Below are 20,355 nucleotides of genomic sequence, written 5' to 3'. Positions count from 1 at the left end.
ATACTGCACTTTAATATGTCCTTGACAAACAGTCTCTTGTGTCTGGTGGTGCAGCTACATCAAAGATGCCCCCACATCTACTTTTTTCTTAGAATCTCTTTGGTAGGTTATCTCTTTAACGAGTTTGGTGTTGTCTCTCTCCTTCTGTGTAGTTGTGAATGTGATTATATCTCCTTTATGTCAGGGTTTCTAGAGTTTTGAGTTTGCTATTTGACTGCACATTTCTTGAGATAAATTGTCTTAATCCAAAAACCATAATTGATTTCGGATGATATTTCTTGACATATTACTATTTTAGTTTCTTTTTAACAGAGTGGAGTGGTGGCTCTTAGGCTAGAGATCTGTGGTGGCAATGGGAAGGTTGCCGGTTTGAATCTCGTAAAAGCCAGAAGTGAATCTACTCTGTTGGGTCCTTCAGCAAGGCCCATGACCTGCAATTATTGCATCCTGGTTATGATGTTAGTCTGCATCCAGCCTTGCAAGCAGGTCTTCTGATTTAAAGGGGAATCCTAAGGGTTAGTGGCAGGATTGGCACACCAGCCACCTTAAAAAACTCACAATGTTCCAATGTAGTACGGAGGTGTCACCTGCTGCACTCAGGTCATAATCCAGGTGGTTCGTAATGTGTGGGGTGCAGCAAAGCACTATCAGCGCATGCTCCCAAACTCTCTCACTCTATTTCAAAGAGCAAATAAGTGACTAGAATTGATTCCTCTAACTATCCAGGCTTTGAGTACTTTACTTTAATAATCAGAAACATGTTGTGATTCAAAACTAACAAAAAAATGAAAAAGCCTGAGGCCTAAAATTCACCAAAAGGGTACAGTGGACCTATAAAACCTGTGGCCTACAAAATAAAGCTTTGACTTATAAAGAATTTACTTAATTTTATTAAACTAAGCTCAAGGAGGCCAAAATTAAAAGATAAAATTTTCAAACTACAAAAAAGGGACAAGAGTAACATATAATTATTACCAAAAGAAACCATTCCAGAGGCAGTGGGTGGGCACTTCTGCATACTGGTAGATGGGCAGCCAGTTTAATGGGACACACAAAGCAGTTTCGCCTTGATGAGATTCGGTATTGATCTTATAAAAGTACTCGTCAACACTTGCCATTAAAAATGGTTTATTTGGCTTCCTTTTTCCTTCTCATGTCCTCATTATATTCCAACTTACTATTTCAGAAAATTTTTTGATAGTGAAATCTAGTGTGGCTTTGAATACTCCGGTCAGAGGATAGTTTACCACATTCTAAACAGCAATATGGCTTCTCTTGGTTTTATTTTCTCAATGATTTAGTGTGCGTACTTTCAGGACTGGAGTAAACCTCACTCTTGAGTCTTTTTTTTGAAGTGATTTCTGCAATACTACTGTTGTTATTCCAGAGTGAATTCTTTTGTGGTTTTGAAGATGGAATCCTTTTCCACATTCATTACAGAAATACAGCTTCCCTACAGTGTGAATTCTTCAGTGTGTAAAAAGACTACTTCTGTAAAAAAACTGCTTGCCACATTTTGAATTGCAGTATGGCTTCTGTCCCAAGTGAATTTTGAAGAATTCTTCTGTCACAGAATTGTTTGCCACATTTAGAACAAGAATATGGCTTTGCTCACATGTGAATTTTTATGTGGTTCTGAAACGTGACCATTTTTGACAACCGTTTACCAAAAGCAGAACAGCACTGCTTGAATGGGAAGACTATGCCTGTAAAGGAATTGTTTGATGTGTCTAGAAGTGCAATTGAACTACTCTTCAGTTTGAGTCTGGGTCTCAAGGCTGACCATATGTGAGAATTGTTTGCCATATTCAATTCAGCAATAGAGTTTTTCCCCAGTGTGAATTGTAAGACAACGTAACTGTGCAAATAATTTTCCATTTTATGTACAGCAATGCTCTCCAGTGTGAATCCTTGGGTGGGTCTTAACACTCATTTGTGAGGCTCACTTGCCACTTTTCAAATAGCAATACAGCTTCTCTTCAGTGTGAATTTTTTATGTGTTTGTGAAAATGGCTGTTGTCAGAGAATTGTCTTCCACATTCAGAACACGAATATGGCTTCTCTCCAGTGTGAATTCTTATGTGGGTCTTAAGATTGGCCATTCGTGAGAACCTTTTCCCACATTCTGAACAGCAATATGGCTTCTCTCCGGTGTGAATTCTTTTGTGTGTCTGAAGATGGCTGTTGTCATAAAATTGTTTTCCACATTCAGAACATGAAAATGGCTTTTCCCCAGTGTGAATTCTTCTGTGTATTTGAAGATAGCTGCTGCTAGAGAATTGTTTTCCACATTCAGAACAAGACTTAGAATTCTTTCCCACATGACTTCTTGAGTGGGTTAGAAGACTGCGTCTGTAACGGAATTGCTTGTCACATTCAGAACAAGAATATTGCTTCTTTTCAGTGTGAACTTGTATGTGGGTCTGAAGACTGATCATATGTTTGAACTGTCTGCCACATTCACTACAGAAATATGGCTTTTCACCAGTGTGAATTCTTGTGTGACTCTGAAGGTCACTTAATTGTGAAAATTGTTTTCCACATTCAGAACAACAATACAGCTTCTCCCCATTATGAGTTCTTGTGTGGTTCTGAAGATTGATGATTTGTGAGAATCTTTTGCCACATTGTGAACAGCAATACGGCTTCTCCCCAGTGTGAACTCTGGTGTGTCTCTGAAGATGGCCAACTCTTGAGAATTGTTTGCCACATTCTGAACACCAATATGGCTTCTCTCCAGTGTGAATTCTTGTGTGGGTTTGAAGATGGGAGATTTGTGAAAATTGTTTGCCACACTCAAAACAACGATATGGTTTCTCTCCGGTGTGAATTCTTTTGTGTGTCTGAAGATGGGAGATTTGTGAGAATCGTTTACCACATTCTGAACAGCAGTACGGCTTCTCTCCAGTGTGAATTCTTGTGTGACTTCGAAGATCATTTAAATGAGAGAATCGTTTTCCACATTTAGAACAACAGTGACGTTTGACTCCTGTATTAAGTAGAAAGATAAAAAAATACTTTCAATTCACTGCCATGCTACTGTCTTTAAAGTCACAACATTAAATAAATGGTGATTGAAGTTATAAATATCCATCCATCCATTTTCCAACCCGCTGAATCCGAACACAGGGTCACGGGGGTCTGCTGGAGCCAATCCCAGCCAACACAGGGCACAAGGCAGGGAACCAATCCCGGGCAGGGTGCCAACCCACCGCAGGACACACACAAACACACCCACACACCAAGCACACACTAGGGCCAATTTAGAATCACCAATCCACCTAACCTGCATGTCTTTGGACAGTGGGAGGAAACCGGAGCGCCCGGAGGAAACCCACGCAGACACAGGGAGAACATGCAAACTCCACGCAGGGTGGACCCGGGAAGCGAACCCGGGTCTCCTAACTGCGAGGCAGCAGCGCTACCACTGCGCCACCGTGCCGCCCAAGTTATAAATATGCAACAAGAAAAATCAACTTGCATTTGGAAAACACTCAACTTGATCATTTTGCCATCTGCTTTAGAACTAATCACCAATGAAAACAATCACTGGAACAAAAAAAGTTTATGCATTAAATAAACTGGAAAATAATAATAAAAAAATAATATCAACATACATTGTATTAATTGTTAAGATCTAAGGAAAAATACTAAAAAAGTAAAAAAAAAAAAGTTTGTTGACTATTTATTAATGCAATAGATAATATATTTATTTGAGTGCAGTGTAAGTGTTGCAGTATTTAGTGTATGTACTGTGAAGAATGATTTAGGTTGCAAACAGCACCTTCTAGAAAAAAACTACTATCATGAACTACATGTATAGCCAGTAAAGACGCTACCATTTTATACCCTAGGTGAAGAAGTAAAAATTGTACCATTATCTGGGTATTTTGACTGCGATGATTTGTATGTGACAGACTTTTAGAAACAGTATATTCCGTGCATGCAGTTTAGGGTATAATTCTGGGTGGGAGAATTGTGGGTGGGAGCACTGGGTTTCGCCTTGGTGTTAAATGCTTGCACTGCATACAGCGCCCATCTCTTTTCTCTTCTGAGATGCTCTAGTACTGTTGGATACAGCTTATTGTCATAATGAATCCAACTCCTCCCTCCATGGCAGCTGGACTGGAGGAGTATGGCGCATCTCGAGTGTGCGACCAAATCTTACTTCAGCTTTGGTGAATCTTCCCTCTTCCAATTCAAAGGTCACACCATATGTCATCCTGTTTCTTTTCTCTTGTCAAAGCATCTCCACTTATTCACTCATCTGTCCACACAATTGGCGAGTGGTGCTGTTGTGGAGGCAGAGTTCAACTCGCAGCCTATCTACACTAAGCAGAAAGAAATGGGGTACCTTAAATAACCCACTCACTATAACATTACTATTGATAAATACCAACAAGTGAAAAACAGGTTTCAATTAATTTTCTTTTTTCTACAACATCAACAAATTTCAATCACATCAGTTAAAGCATTTTTGATAATTTATGACATTTAGTTTTTCTATTGTATGGGGATTTTTTATCCCTAAATGATGATATATCTAAATGCCCTTTATTAGCAGATAACCGAGTGCCCCAGACGTACTGTCCTGCCAGATTTCAGTTTTTTCACTAAGCAGGAAGTAGTGTGCCAGTTGATAAGCGTGTGAGTTAGTGATTTGATTCTTTCACCTTTGCATTACACAGTATATATAAAAATAACTTAACTGCAATTCCTATACAATTCCTCTAATTTTAAGAACAAACCCTCGATTCCATGCAGAAATTTTATAATCTCATATCCTTTATTTCATTTCACTTAACAGTATGCTTAGGTAGAGAGCTTCATTAATAACACTTGTACTACTTTCCAAATGCTTATGAGCTGCAGTATGTGCAAACCCACCTTACTAAAAGAACAAGGGTTGCTATGTCTCTGTCTCTCCAGTAGGTGGTGCATCACAAACATTAACACTGCTTTTACGACTCCCCTACCAAATGACATATAACAGAGATATATATATTGCATGGTGAACTGCACAAGTTAACACCGAAGTCTACATTGATTACTTAGATTTCAACCCATCTTAGATGGGTAGCACAGCTAATATTATATACAGTATTATCTCCCCTCATTTGGACTCAAATGTAGAAAGTGTGGAAATAAGTCACACTTAACTTAGTGTCAAATGGCATGTGATTGATGTATAATGCAATACTGACTACTTCAAATGTCCTGCTAAATAGTGAAAAAATAAGGATTGATTTTAACTGTTATTTACCCTTTAATAAAAATGCAGAACTGGCACCCTTTTTAACAAATTGCCTGAAAGTCTCATGAATGTCACAGCCTGCTGCCATCCTTAACAGGCTATTCCAGAGGTGTGAGGCTGAATACTTCAAAGAAGTAGTACTGGGTCACGGAGGAAATACTTTCTGGAAAATATACAGAATCCAGCTATGCCTGCCTGCAGAGCTGTGGGCCTCCAGAAGGTTGACTCTCATTTTTAAACGACATTCAGAGACCTGAAAAGACGCCATGGAAGCCTTTGGCAGTGTCTAAAAATATATCAGGTAAAGCCAGCAAATTCATTCAGTGTTTCACCTACTGCTGAAATTAGTGACCAGACCATCCACTAGTCCATATGCACCAACTCCAGAGAAGGGCTAAAGGTCCTGTGACATACATGTTTCTTCTTCTTCTTGCTGCTCCCGTTAGGGGTCGCCACAGCAGATCATCTGTTTACATATCTTCCTGTCTTCTGCATCTTGCTCTGTTACACCCATCACCTGCACATCTTCTCTCACCACATCCTTAAACCTTCTCTTAGGCTTTCCTCTTGCCTGGCAGCTCTATCCTTAGCATCCTTCTCCCAATAAACTCAGCATCTCTCCTCTGCACATGTCCAAACCAATGCAATCTCGCCTCTCTGACTTTGTCTCCCAACCGTCCAACTTGAGCTGACCCTCTAATGTCCTCATTTCTAATCCTGTCCATCCTCGTCACACCCAATGCAAATCTTAGCATCTTTAACTCTGCTACCTCCAGCTCTGACTCCTGGTTTCTGGTCAGTACCACCGTCTCCAACCCACATAACACAGCTGGTCTCACTACCGTCCTGTAAACCTTCCCTTTCACTCTTGCTGATGCCCGTCTGTCACAAATCACTACTGACACTCTTCTCCACCCATTCCACCCTGCCTGCACTCTCTTTTTCACCTCTCTTCCACAATACCCATTACTCTGTACTGTTGACTGTTGTTTGAAGGAAAAATATGGTGTATTTTCAAAAACAGTGCACTCCTACATGAACTACACACACACTCCAATAATGAAGGTTGTCTTCCTTTATCTCTGGCTCAAGAAGCTCCTCCAACAGGGAAGAAAAAAAATGCACAAGAACAAAAACAAGTGTGTGTATATACAAAAACAATTGCACCAAACCCAAAATCAAAATTATCCCAGCACCAAATAAGTATATACCTCCACCAAAATGATCACTAGGAGATATATAACTTTATATACAAAAGAATATTTACAAAGCCGCCAAAATCACAACCCGCTACTCCAATCGTTCAGCAGTGCTTACCCCTACCACGCCTTTAGGGCCACAGACGACCCCTGTTTGCCGGTTACTCCTTAAATATAACCGGCAAGATTATCCAGCCATTTTGCCATCCCGTCTACCTCAGGCACCTATCCAGGTAGACGCTAGCGCGTCCATACCATGCACCGCGACATGCCCTGTCGCGCGCGTAATACCACCTTCCCCCCGCCACCTGAAAAGCCAATGATTATGCTGAGCTCAAGCACAAAAGTTGCCAACTCACCAGTAAGTAAAATCGTTTATTTACAATATGGGATCCCCATCTCTGACTCAACCCTGTTTATTCAAACAAATGCCGGCTTTTTCTTTCAGGCGCGCCGCACCATAACCACCTGAGCTGGGTAGGCTGCGAGGACACCGGCATGTAAAAATGAACACATGCGGAGGAGCCTGCACTAACCATTATACCGGCTCCACGTGTGTCCAGACACACCGTGCCTCACATCGCTCACCCGCTAGACGGCTCCGTTTTCCTGCGGCAGCACCCTCAACACACAAACGGTAAGCTCAATTCCTTACAACCTTATAAATACCACTGCTTCAAATTTAATGCTTCCCAACATTACCACACTCCTCTGACCTCCCTCTCATTCACACACATGTATTCTGTCTTTACAGACCTTCATTCCTCTCCTCTCTAGAGAATATCTCCACCTCTCCAGGGTCTCCTCAACCTGCTCCCTACTATCGCTACAGATCACAATGTCATCAGCAAACATCATAGTCCACAGGGACTCCTGTCTAATCTCGTCTGTCAACCTGTCCATCATCATTGCAAATAAGAAAGGTAAAGTTTGCTTGCCTGTTTGTTTTCAAAAGGTGATTCTGTTCTTATTCTTATGTTCTTCATGTTGATTGGCTACACAAAATGACCCTCACATTGTACTGCTTGCAATATGCCACTTTTAATCCAAGAGAAAACTTGGAAACAATCTTACAATTAGTCATGCAACTTGACAACTGGTTATTTTACAATTTGTTGTGTATTACCTATTATTGAGTCAAACAAAGTGGGGGCAATTATGCTTATGTAGGATGTAACTAAACATCTAAAGTCTTCAAAATATTTTGTTTCTTGTAAGCTCACACTTACTGGAGAAAGAATTTCTTAATAACAGTGTCTCATTTAATGAGGCAACACTACACAATTTAGACTCTATCGTGTGGCTTAAACAGCTCAATATAACAGTGGAATGCACTAATAGTGTTAAATTAGTCAGGGTGTTTTGGATTGGCAATGGCAATATCAAGTGAAAAGATGCTTTTCTCATTAATGCATTTACATGTGCTTCAATAACCCGGTTATTCACAGAAACCTGATTTCTGCAATGCCATGTAAACCCTCATTCTGGTTAGAGAAATCGGGTTATTAGTTTCTGAGAAACCTGATAACACTTGTATATTTCTCTGCAAAATAACCCAATTATGTGGCCATGTAAACCCGTAACTGGGTTGCTGTAAAGGTTTTTATAGGCTGTGTATGTATTTGCTGCTCACACAATTTCAGCAGCCATGGATAGAAGCGTCCACAAAAACGAATTTCCAGAGACAAATTTTCAGACATTTGCATTATTCCTTCTCCTGGTTGAAATAATCTGTCTCTGTATTTCAGAAATCACTAAATTTATGTGGAGATGAACGTACAGTGCTAAACTCATCAACACAATCTTGAGAGCAGTAGGGTAACTCGTTAAAAGTAATGTGTGTTATGAAGTCTGATTTCTTTTTAAATTAACAAGTAACCTAATGCAATACTTATTTGATGGAAGTAAAAATAAAAATACCTGCATTGTTATCATACTCACAAAAATGTTGCGTACATCCGTTTCCACGCTCACTTTGAGATGTATAAAAACTAAACTTGGTGTAAAGCCACGCACATTTTCATGGCAGCCTCACACCATGCGTACGCACTTTTCTGCAAGTTTTTGAAAATTGGCAGCATCCAGCATTAAAGTAATGCTGTTTCTGTGTCATTTACCTTTCTTTTTCACATTCACATTCATTACATGTGCTGTATCAAATACACTGAATTCACCTGCATACTGTTCACAAATTTAATTCACTTGATTGCAATCTTTCTGTAACAATATAACGGTGCACAGAATGGCTAAACTATTCTAGTTACCATAGCTGCTTTAGCATTGTTAGACATCACAAATTGATGAATTAGAAGAGACATATGCATATTTAGAGATGATGGTTACTGGCTTCAACTTCGATTTCGACTTCCAAGTACTATCCTCTTGGTGATGTGTACTGAACTGACGCTGGCTTTACAAAGGCAGACTTTGAGGAATTGTGCTCTACCTGCTCCTTTGCAAGTTCTGTCCACTCTCGGGTTTTTAACTACAGGAGCTTGTCAATGTGAACATGCTGACCGATCAAGTATTTCACAGACATCACAGAGTCATGCCATGCCAGCTGTATAGGATGTCATTATCCGCTTGTCATCCAGGTAGATAAGATTTCCTTATATGTAATTGGAGCGGTCAGCTGCACACACATTGCTATTGCAACAATGCTGGACAAGTTACACCAGCCAGGTATGAATCACTAAAAAGAATGAGCTGGCACTGAACTGCTTACAAGCTACTTAGGGTTAAAAGCTGACAAAGTCGTTTTGCTATAATGGTAGGATATTCATACAGGCGTCTGTCATAAGACAGTGCAGTAAGCTGACCTGGGACAATTTTCAGTTTCTTTTGAAATGCATCTATTTGATACATTAAAGTTGACCTTTCAGACCTTTAATACTTTAGGGTCTATCTGGTCAGTGAAAAAAATAAGAATAGATGGCCCATTAGCGTAATAAAATAAAGAAGAAGAAATTACAAAAAGCCAACAGAAAAAAAAGTAACTTTGCTCTTCTGCCTTGTAACGTAGAATCCACTTACTTATCTGTGACTGAATAAAAATCTAATTGATTGAACTTGTCCTGTCTTCCTCTGGGTTTTTCTTCTTCCACAGTGCCGAAGCTTCACTATTAAGGCACCTTCAGAGAATTAATGTGCTAATGTAAATAAAGCAATTTCCACTCTATTAATGTCCTGCTCTGTAGTGCATAGAAAGTGTGTCGCACTGTGCAAGCATGTAGCGTGTGTGGTAAGGTGAGGTCCGCGGCTGTTTGGCATTTTGAATAAATAATTGCCGTGCTCACATCTTTTTTTTTTTTTTTTTAAGGGTCATGGTAGCGTGTCAAGAGTGGTTTCCCTGCATGATGCAGATGGCCCTGCACTTAGTGCACAGGTGTAGGATCGCCTGCGACCCTAATTGATGCCAGGAGCTGCTGATCGCCTCAGCAGTGCTACATCCCCATTTTAAAAGGGGAGTGCGAGAGAAAGAGGAGAAAAAGAACCAAGAAAAAGAAAAGACAGAGGTTAACGGGAGAAAGAAAGTGAAAGGGCAGGATCTGGAAGGTGTCAGTGTGTGTGAGCAGGAGGAAGCAGGCTCAAGGGATACAAGGCAGGCAGCTGGGAAGGAGAGCCCCTTCAAGCTGATCTCGCTTACGGTACTGACCATGTTGAGTTCAAGAGGCCCCCATAATAGAAGAGTGAGCCAGGAGCCAACCCACACCTTCACAGTGTGCTGCATAATGTGGCACACAATCATGGTTTGCCCGTACCTGAAGAGATTATTATGATGACCCTGACCCACCAAATGATCAGTCAAATCGGAAGGTGTTACAACTTCGTTTGAATGTAATTAGCAGACTGTAAAAACAGGTAATCATATGCAGCATTTATTTTTTAACTAATTAATTTAATTTGTGGTCAATATCACATAGTACAGCCCTTATATTCTTTAGTTAACTGGCCATATCTCTTACAGCATCCACTGTTGCATTTTGTGACTACAGAACAGCGTCCATCATCATACAGCCAGATGGTCGGCCAGTAGTTTCTGAAGCAGAAGTGTGTGTGCACCCAGCACCTGAATAAGTGCTGGGCACAGAAGCACCTGGAGTCAAGTCCTTGGCATGGGGGTCATCTTTGTAATATTGTCTGAAACAGAATAAACAGACGGTGAGCTGTGACTCACCTTTCACGTCAACTTTGATATCTAACCATTTCTTTTTTATTTCGGGCGCTGTGTGACTTTTTGAGTGTCTCCGCAATGCTGCATCACTCCATCAACTTCCTTTTGTTGCTTATACCACTGCTTAACCTAAAAAATTGTACATTTTTCCTTGCCTCCACTTCACATTCACTGAAATCTTCTTTCTTCCATGTGTTTTTGACATTGTCTTCTTAGCAAAACACTGAACTGAAGGGTCTATTTATATTGATTTGCAAATTCAAATATGCAAAACTCTGGGAGAAGTCAAGGTGTGGCTCTAGGCACACGCATATGTTTTAAAATTTCACGTTCATTGGGATTTATAAAGGGAAATTGTACAGTTTTATGCATCTGGACTTTTTTTGTGCGTCCACATATTTGCAGTTTTCTCTGTACGCCATGTTTTAGTGTGAATTCTACGCATGGCCTTATACATGAGGCCCCAAGTCTTTTACAGGGGTCAATTGCCCAGCCAGGCAGAAAAGAGTCTGCTGTGTGCATTCCAATAAAAAAAGATATGCATTGGTTTAGACCAGTGTTTCCCAAACTTGGTCCTGTGGCTGCAGGTTTTTGTTCTAATCAGCTTCTGTTTTTAATTGGACTCCTGGGCTAATTAAGTGATGTGTTATTTCCCAAGTTTTGTGTTTTGGGAACAATATAGAAATTAGAAAACTACGTTTGGTAAAAAATATATATTAGTACATTCCCTCTTAACTGGCCTCGCATTAACCAGCCGATGGATTAACCAGCCTGTTAAAATAAAATAAAATTTTTTTTTTTAATTCCGAGTTCTTCTTTATATTATATGTATGCACTTCCTTCTTTCCTGGAAGGTGAGAGGGCTCCTACACTCAGAGTGATTTCCGTTTACATATTCCTTTATGAATTTTCCATGGTGCCTTCTTCTTTCTACCAGGCGGCTCCCCTGCTTCTCCATTGGGCTTCGCAACAGGGGAGTCGCCCTACCTGCAAGTCCAGCTGCCTTCCACATTGGTCCGGTAGCCCTCTGATCCCTGGCTACTTTGGGCTCCATCCGGACCGAAACTTGGGTTCTTTCCCCAGCGGCCAGGGCGCTCATGCTGGGGCTAAACCAGCCCAAAGCCTCCACGACTGCCGCTGCCTTTCGACGGCCATTCGTCTTCAATACCGGTCACTCCAGCTCCGTGATCACTCAGCTGGAGCGACCGCTTTCTTCAGCCCCACCAAGTGTCAGCCAAACACTCATCAGCAGGGGTTCACCCCCCAGCTGCCTGTCTTTGCTCCATCGAATCTGCTCTCGCTTGCTCGCTCTCCTGCACCGGCTTTCCTCTATCTGCTTCCTTCTCTATTAACCTTTCGTTGTTTCCTGATCTCCCCCTAGCCACCTCGTGCTTCTATTTATCACGGGGACGTGGAACAGATGTGGCAATTAGAAGTTCCCCAGGAACAATTACGGATGTGGACGACTCCTCACCTGTGCACTTAAGCTAGGATCGCCCGCATCACGAATTCCCCGGGAATCGATTGGCCACACATACTCGCTAAGCCACGAGTGCAGTGATTATTTATTTAAAAATTGGCCTTTTTGATTGAGCTGGGGACCCGCTACACCACACTGTCCAGTTGTTGTACGAGAAAAAAACCTGTGTGCAAAATCGTGGATGAAGCCTTGTGGATATGGCTTCTTCAGGAATGTCGAAGAGGTACAGTACATACCTTAGAAATATTTTTCTACATGAAAATAGGTACGCGTCGGATTAACCGGCCAAAATGGCAACCAGCCATGGGTCCAGTCCTGAGGTGGCCGGTTAAGAGGGATTGTACTGTATATATATATATATATATATATATATATATATATATATATATATATATATATATATATATATATATATATATTAAAATGTACTAAGCAGTTATATGGGAATAATGTAGTTTTTCCTTTTTAACAATATTTTCATCTTTTCTAGGTGTTCTAATTGTTTAATTAATCCATTATTTACTAATTAGTGGGTCTGTTGCTAAAGTACTTGTAGCCTTTGATTATTCAGTGTTGTTTACCAGCATGTCTGCTCTGCTCATCATTAATAAGATACAACGAAGGGGAAAAACTGCACAGAGAAAGGGCAAAATATAATGAAATCAACAAAAGAGAGTTAAGCATTTAAATTTATAGCAAAAGCAGAAATATTTCTAAATATCTTATAAATGTAAAAATCATGCTGCTGTGCTTTTCTGAATGTAGAATAAAAGAAAAATAATGCCAGCTAATTAAATGAGATCAGTGTTATCAGGTGTTGTCACGGATTAGGAATCTGGTTGGAACAAAAACCTGCAGCCACAGGGAGTCCCCAGGACTGAGGTTGGGAAACACTGCCTTAGTCAAAATGTTTTTATTTATGGACTTAAGTGTGAACTGTGTGTGATGAGTGGGCCTACCTGTTTAATAATATTACGCAGAGTGATGAGATTCAACTGAGTCAATGCTAACAGGAAAAGAGGACAGGAAAAAGCTGTATCTTGTGTTGTATGTGCTTGATAGCATAAGTAAGTAAGAAGCCATACTTTTATTGGTTTGAGAGAGATGGGTAGGTTTAAGGTCTTTTCTTTTCAGAACTATGTTAATTATTTCCGTTCTTAAGTGATAGTAAACAACCGGTTGTAAAATCCCATAATAAGTCCACTAATGGCCATTTGAGTCGATTTTCGCCACAATCAGCAACAATTCAACTCCATTTGGGTTAGTTCTGTGGCAAATTCCTATATGCTGGTAATAGAGATATGGCTGGGTGGTAATGGAGGAGAGGAAAACAAAAACTCCAGTTAACTGCATTAATGGAAAAAAAATGAAATTCTGTGAGGCTCTATAGTCAATTTTAACAGAGAAGGTCCCTGGAAAAGCTCCATTATTATAAATACAAATGGGATAGTTTAATAGAAAAGCTAAATGAATCCTTTTACTAGTAAATTCCAAGCTCTCAAAACCTCTGCAGTTACTTTTATAAATAGAAATGAGTTACTTTACACTTTCAATTAAGCAAATTCCAAAAAAAAAAAAAAGTTCCCTCACTTACTTCATAAAATGTTAAACCTAAGGCCTAAACCTACACAAAAAAATGTATTTTTTTATTTTACACTTACTTTCTCCAGACTGACTTGAAGGTAATGACTTATCTTTCAGCATTCTAACAGGTGAAATTTCCTCAGTCCTCTTTGTGTCATATGCCTCCTCAGCCTCTGCTTTAGTGCTCACAGTCACCAATTCATAATCTTCATTCTTAACGGGCAGACTCTTCTGTACAGGATGGACAGGCTCCCATTCACCATCGTTCTCCTCCTTAATGCTCACAGCCATTATCGCCGCAGTATTTATGTCAGCCTCAAACGTTTCCTCTTTTACATCCATCTTGGTGTTACAGTAAATGGTAGCTGCTTTCTTCTTACTGTGGAAAGAACAAGATTTAATTCCATCAGAACTTATCCATTAAGATCTAAAAACATTAGAAGTTCTTTTTTCTTGGTATTCTCTCAGTTAACACTAAAACCACAATGCATTTTTAGTACTATAATGACCAAGGTATGCCAAGTGGCATCTGAATCCTTTTGTTCTCACTGTAGCCCATTAATGCGACATGCTGATTGCGCATCTCTAACGCCCTACCCAAAAAAGCATTGCTAGCTTAAAACAGCTTAAGTGAACATAAAAACAAACAATTTTTCTTTACCTATATTTTCACTTAAAATGTTCTAGGGTCATTTGCTGATCATTGGGAAAATGATTGAATATTTATTGTGTGGCGTACGGCTGAGATCCTTGCCCAGCCGGGATGCCTCCACGCTGGGAGGACTGAGGGAGCCAGCCTATCCACACCGTTACCTCCCCCGGAGTGCTAATTGGCAGCACCCCTGAGTTGCAGGGGTGCCTAGGATTCCCACAGGGCTTCATGGGAGTTGGAGTTTGGTGCAGCCCTGTTGGGATCCGTGGGTACAACCAAGGGGTGCTGTAGCTGCTGCTGAGCCCTACAGAGCAGTGCTGCTGGAAATAGGGTCATCAAGCACCTGGAGCACTTCCAGGTGAGTTATAAACGGATCCAGCAGCCACTACTCCAGGAGCCAGAGTCGGGAGGAAGTGGACAAAGCTGGCCGAGGAGGAGTGGAGAAGGAAGGAAAAGTAAAGATAAGAAAAGCAGAAGAAAAGTAAAGAAAGTGTGTTTGTGCTTGCCGGAACTGTGTAAATAGAAAAATAAATCACCTGTGCTTAGACTGGTGCGTTAGCGTCTGTGTGTGTCAGGTTATAGCGCTCTCTATCTTCCACATTTGGTATTTAAATAAAACCAAGTGAACATTTAATTGTAAAAAGCATATACACACTTCAGTCAGCTGGGCACATAAAGTAATAAAGGAAGAAAAATGAAATATTTTAATATTGGACAAAGATTGGAGTGGAGGATTCACTTATCTATCTGTTCCACAACAAGGCTTATTCTCACCTGGACAAAGCTGGCAGTACTGTGAGGATGATGTTTTTTGATTTCCATAGTGCTTTCAATATCATCCAGCCTTCTCTGTTATGGGGTAAACTGAAGAGATAAGGAGGTGGATGAGCCTATGGTGTCTTCCTGGATAATGGACTATCCGTTGGCAGACTGAAGTTTGTGACTCTCAAGCACTGTGTTTCTAATATGAAAGTGACCAACACTGGGGAAAAATAAAGTTTTTATCGATTAATCTATATTTTTCAGAATATGCATTTAAATGTCAAATGTTTAAATGTTGTGTAGTTACATTTTAGTTGTATTCCTAATAGACCATATGGGTTGTCAAATGCTTGGGGGTGCTGTTGCCCCAAGACCCAACAGACAGACGCCCAAGACACAGGGTAAAAGCAATGAGAAGTATTTTAGTTGTTTCTTCTTCTCAATTAGTCTCTCCAAAGCACCACAAACACAATAAAAACAATTAAATCAATAATAAACATAATTCTTTTCTTCACTACAACTCCCAGCAAGCTCCGTCACACTCCTCCCAACTCCAGCTTGCTTGCTGGGTCTTCACCAGTCCTTTATATAGTCCTTGACCCAGAAGTGCTTCTGTTCTTCCTGCCACGTGGCTTGCCAGCGCTCCCAGGTCAGATGGAGAATCCCAAGTCTTTAATCAGCTTGGAAGTCCTGTGGGGCTTCCGTCCTCTTGACTTCCAAGCACTTCCAGGCTGCAAGGGAAGCATGCCTCCCCAGGTCCTTTCACAGCTCCCCCTGGCGGCACCCAACAGGGCTGAGAAACCGGACTCCAAGTCCTAGGATGCCCTGCGGGAATCCAGGGCACCCCTACACTCCAGGGGAGCTGCTATCTAGCATTTTGAGGGAGGCAGTGTCCTGAAAAAGCTGCCTTCTCCCATCCTTCCATTTCAGGGGTGTCCCGGTCTGGAAAAGCTGCTGGCCGTCCGCCACAGGGTATAGAATTATCATATTCTTCAGGGATCTGCAATCTGTACTATCCTCCACTATTCTCTGCTGTTTTTTTCTGGTTCTTCTGTGGAGGTGATCTGCTCCACCACCACATGATCCCCCTGAGATGATGGAATGAAGGTGGGTGTCACAGCTGTCCATGAGACCAACTTCATTAAATCCTATCACATGAAGCATGAAAACTAGGAGGTTTGATTTAAGAACATTTATGTTAAATAGAATTTCCATTGGGGGCTGGGCGGTCTTTTAACCTTGGAACCTCAGATTTTTTTTTCTCCAGGCTCCTGTCCTCCTGGCCATCTGACCTTATTGCCAAATCTTAATTGTTTTTCTTTTCTCGTAACTTTCTCTTTGTCATCTTATAAAGCACTTTTAGCTACATTGTTATACAAAAGTGTGCTATATAAATAAATGTTGTTGTTGCAGTGGTTGCAAGCATCTTCCAATCTGCCTCTGCACTTTATCAGAAGCTGCCACCTTGACCATCTCTCTTGTGTTGTCTTCCACAGTAGGCTGGCAGCTTCCATCTTATTTGTTTACAGCACATTATGAAGCAGGCATGTCTTCTTGGCAAGTAGCTTATTGGCATTGAAAGTGATGTCAACAGATTGTCAGCAGTGATATTTTTCCTATTGCCTACGAAAGGCTAAATGAGTCACATCCCCACTGTTGCAGACCATCTTTCCCTGGTAATCAAATGTGTTTTTCTTCAAATAGGAAATAGCACTTAATAAACATTTGTTGTATTTGTCACCGGCTATACATAATTTGATGTCACACTTGCAGGGTTTGCTTGATTTGTACTGAGTGACACATTCAGGGCACATAGTAAAATTTCCCACCTGGTCTTTCCCAAAAAAGGATTAAAAGACCTGAAAAACGTTTGAAATGATATGGTTAAACTCCAGCAGAAACATTGGTAGTTACATCTTTAGGAAATGGAATGGACTGTAAATTAAAAAGATATCCTTATGCTTGTTGGGAAAGGGCCCAGTTTCCCCACAGCCTACTTAGGATATAGTGAGTCTGAAATATAGATGTTTAATGATGTTCATCCAAGTATATTTATCAATTTCATTTTAAATGGATATAATTGGGATTTGACTAAAAAGCTCAAACTTTTTAACTGTTAACTAGATCTGTTTCTGATTATAACTTTGCTGTATAGCTTGTAGAATAAGTTCATCTTGTGGGTTAATACTATTGGATGTTATGGGTCAACTGTTTTCAAAGCTTCATAAATTAAAGTTGCATTTAATGTATTGGATTAATATTATAGGTCATCATAGTTATTTTTTGTGAAGACAGTGTTAGGAAAATAACAAGAAAATTGTTGTTAGCTTTGTGTATGTGGTTTCCGTGCATGCTGAATATTAGAGCTTATTGGATTTTCAGTTCTACCATGGTGTTCCTATAACAATATTTTGTCCTTTTTTCCTCTGTACCAGTAGTAGATTTAACAATAAATAATTTTGTCATCTTTAAAAATCTGATGCTGAATCAATATATTAATCAAAATTATTCTGGAATATTAACTATGCTATATGTATCTAAAGATGAATTGATGGAAACTGCAGGAGAAAATATTGTTGTTCCTAAATTTCAGGTTTTCGTAAAGAAAGGCCTTTATAATTTATACACAACAGATTTTATTGCTGTTGTTTTGGGTTTACAAAGGACTGAAGAACTGTCCCCAAATACTATGGGTATTCGCTCATTTGTTCCGATTTGTTTATTTTCTATAGAATATTAAAACGGGTCAGCTTTCATCTGGACAGAATGTATTAATTTGAGTAAATCAGACATTGGACTGTTTATAATGCACTGGTTATAACGATATATTGTGGTATTCTACACAAAATGGCTCACATGAATACTCAACTTGCTTAAATGGAAGAATCCAAATCCACCTCTCATAACTCAAAAGGGAAAGGAATGCATTTTTTAAATGGGAAAATATAAAAATGGTCTATCCGGGTAACCGTTCACATTTTTTTTTTTTTTTTGTAATTTACTAAGAATTCATCAATGTCACAATACAGCATAAACTTCTCTGATATGAATAACAGAAGTGTGTGTGTGTGTGTGTTTCTAAAATGTTCTTTTACGGCAGTACCTCTGTGTTGAATTAGCGAGTGTAGCTAGGTAGGTTATTTAATCTCTTAAAATGTACTTAAAATTAAAGTGTTCTTGCTGTGCGAAATCGCCTCATCTTTGACAATAAAAAATTCAGCGATCCCATGATGACAAACGACTGAAGGAATATAACTTAAAGTGAAGTGTTATTACGCTGACTGATGAGAATGAAAAACCCATCTCCATAAAATAACGGCCTCAAACCCAGATCACTTACCGTTTGCATCTGAGTGATGGAAACTTTCCAAAGTTGGTTCACTGGACAAACGCCTGTCGTCTCATTCACTGTTTCAGATTACTATCAATAAGCGAGAAGCGCAAGACGAAAGCTTAGTACAGTTTTCGTCGCACTCAATGACGACACGCCGCACGTCAACCATAGTTGCTAACGGATCCAATCTGAATCAAGAGTTTCAGGGCTCTTCGTGGTATAGATTTGGCGCATGCTCCGTGTAGCACGCTGAAATGCCGATCATGCATGCGCGTTCACTCGCTCCGGTTTACACGATCCCACGAGCCTGCGCGCCGCCGCCAGTTTTTTTCCTTCTTTGCTTCATTGTAAAACTATGAATGAAAACAATAAGAAACGCCAGTTATAAAAGACAAGAATAGGCGGCTGCAGGTTTGATGAATTGGCGTTGTTAAACTGACCCTAGAGAGTGTGTGTTATGTATAAGTGTGTTCGCCCTGTGATGGACTTGTACCTTGTCCAGGGTTTATGCCTGCCTTGTGCCCAGTGCTTGCTGAGATAGGCTCCAGCTTCGCAGCGACCCTGCTTCAGATAAGAAGGTTTTTTTGTCAGTTGGAAGAATGGCTGGCTAGCTCTTTCTTTAAAAGTCTGTGGTATATTTTCTGCTTGTTTTAATTCTATTACCTAAACCAGACTATGAACGGCAAGATGATCCTTTTACTTCCTTCATAAATTATATCCCATAATACACTGTCAATCCCTTCCACTCTACATTTAGGTAAGATTAGACAGACTTTTATGTAAAGTCACATTCAGGGATTTGATGATCTGCACAGTTTTCTTAGCAAGGCCATTGCTCAGCAGACTTTATCACAGGCTGGAAGTCTCAGCACTTGTCCAAGTTGTGTTGCAGCTCTTTATCCGAAAGGGTGAGGATTGATATCCAGTGTCAGTTAAAAGTTAGTTTGCAGCTGATGGATTAAAGCAACGGAGGTGAAAGTGCTGAGCTTGTCCAATTTGATGTACTTGCTGTAATATTTCACTGTGATGGCTACATTTTGAATATTCCATATGAACTTATTGGTTGCTATAATCTGCCACAGTCTTTTGAACTATCTTCAGTTTTTTTAGTGTTGGACACCTAGTGTTCAAGGTACGTGCTACACCATCCAAGCATGTCCTCAGTTTGCTTACACAGAATACAACATCACAAGCTTTCTGCTTACATTTCTCCATCACCATATGGCCAGCATTGATGCACAGAGCCATTTATTTTCTTAAGGATTTTGTAATGAAGATTTTCTTCCCTTTTAGAGCTATTATATTAGTCTGGTACAATCCCTTTTAGTGATTCCAATATTTTAAAATGTTTTGCACACATTTTCACCAGGAAGGCCAACCTTCCTGAACAAGTTTCTTAAGGGTAGCCATCTGTGAGATTTTGGAAGTTTCCACCTGGGTTTCTTCCAGCTCACAGAAACTCAGAGGTAAGCTGTTATACACCCTGTGGATTTGGAAATCCATGCCATGTCTGTGTCAGACAGCGTCTTCCTCGTGATTGTATCAGCAATAGCAATGTCTTTCCCAGGTGTATGATGCCGTTCTATCTTTACAGTTGCAGAAATGCTGGAGTCTTGGTGGTGCTGAAGCTAGCAGCTTCTTGATTATGGACTCCAGTGAACTCCACAATCACCTGTCAACCATAAATGTTATGATGAAAACCTCTGTATGCAAGGAAAATGGGATAAAGCTCTTTCTTATTTTGTGTACAGATTCCTTCTGCTTCACAAAATGATTCAGGAGCCTAGAAAATTGGATTGACTACTTGCAGAAGAACTACACTCTGCTCACATTTCAACTCATCGACTTCTAACCTCAATGTCTGGATTAAAATACACTAGAAAGGACCCTTTCTCTTGGATGATGCAATCTTTCAT

At 40.2% G+C, this 20,355-nt stretch overlaps 1 protein-coding gene across 1 annotated transcript; it reads right to left on the bottom strand.

The window, feature by feature from the left end:
* Positions 1 to 1,010: 1,010 nt before the first annotated feature.
* LOC114667548 (gastrula zinc finger protein XlCGF57.1-like) lies at positions 1,011 to 18,587 on the bottom strand. The gene is made up of 3 exons (XM_028822889.2): positions 18,446 to 18,587; positions 13,769 to 14,070; positions 1,011 to 2,989 (listed from the first exon to the last, which is right to left on the bottom strand). The coding sequence occupies exons 2-3, from the start codon at positions 14,031 to 14,033 to the stop codon at positions 1,980 to 1,982; spliced, it is 1,275 nt and encodes a 424-aa protein (XP_028678722.2). The 5' UTR covers positions 14,034 to 14,070; positions 18,446 to 18,587; the 3' UTR covers positions 1,011 to 1,979.
* Positions 18,588 to 20,355: the final 1,768 nt, after the last annotated feature.

This window comes from Erpetoichthys calabaricus, chromosome 1, assembly GCF_900747795.2.
Source record: "Erpetoichthys calabaricus chromosome 1, fErpCal1.3, whole genome shotgun sequence".
Classification (NCBI taxonomy): Eukaryota; Metazoa; Chordata; class Cladistia; order Polypteriformes; family Polypteridae; genus Erpetoichthys; species Erpetoichthys calabaricus.
Note: the sequence above shows the minus strand (reverse complement) of the source record. Positions and strands in the feature narration are given on the sequence as shown.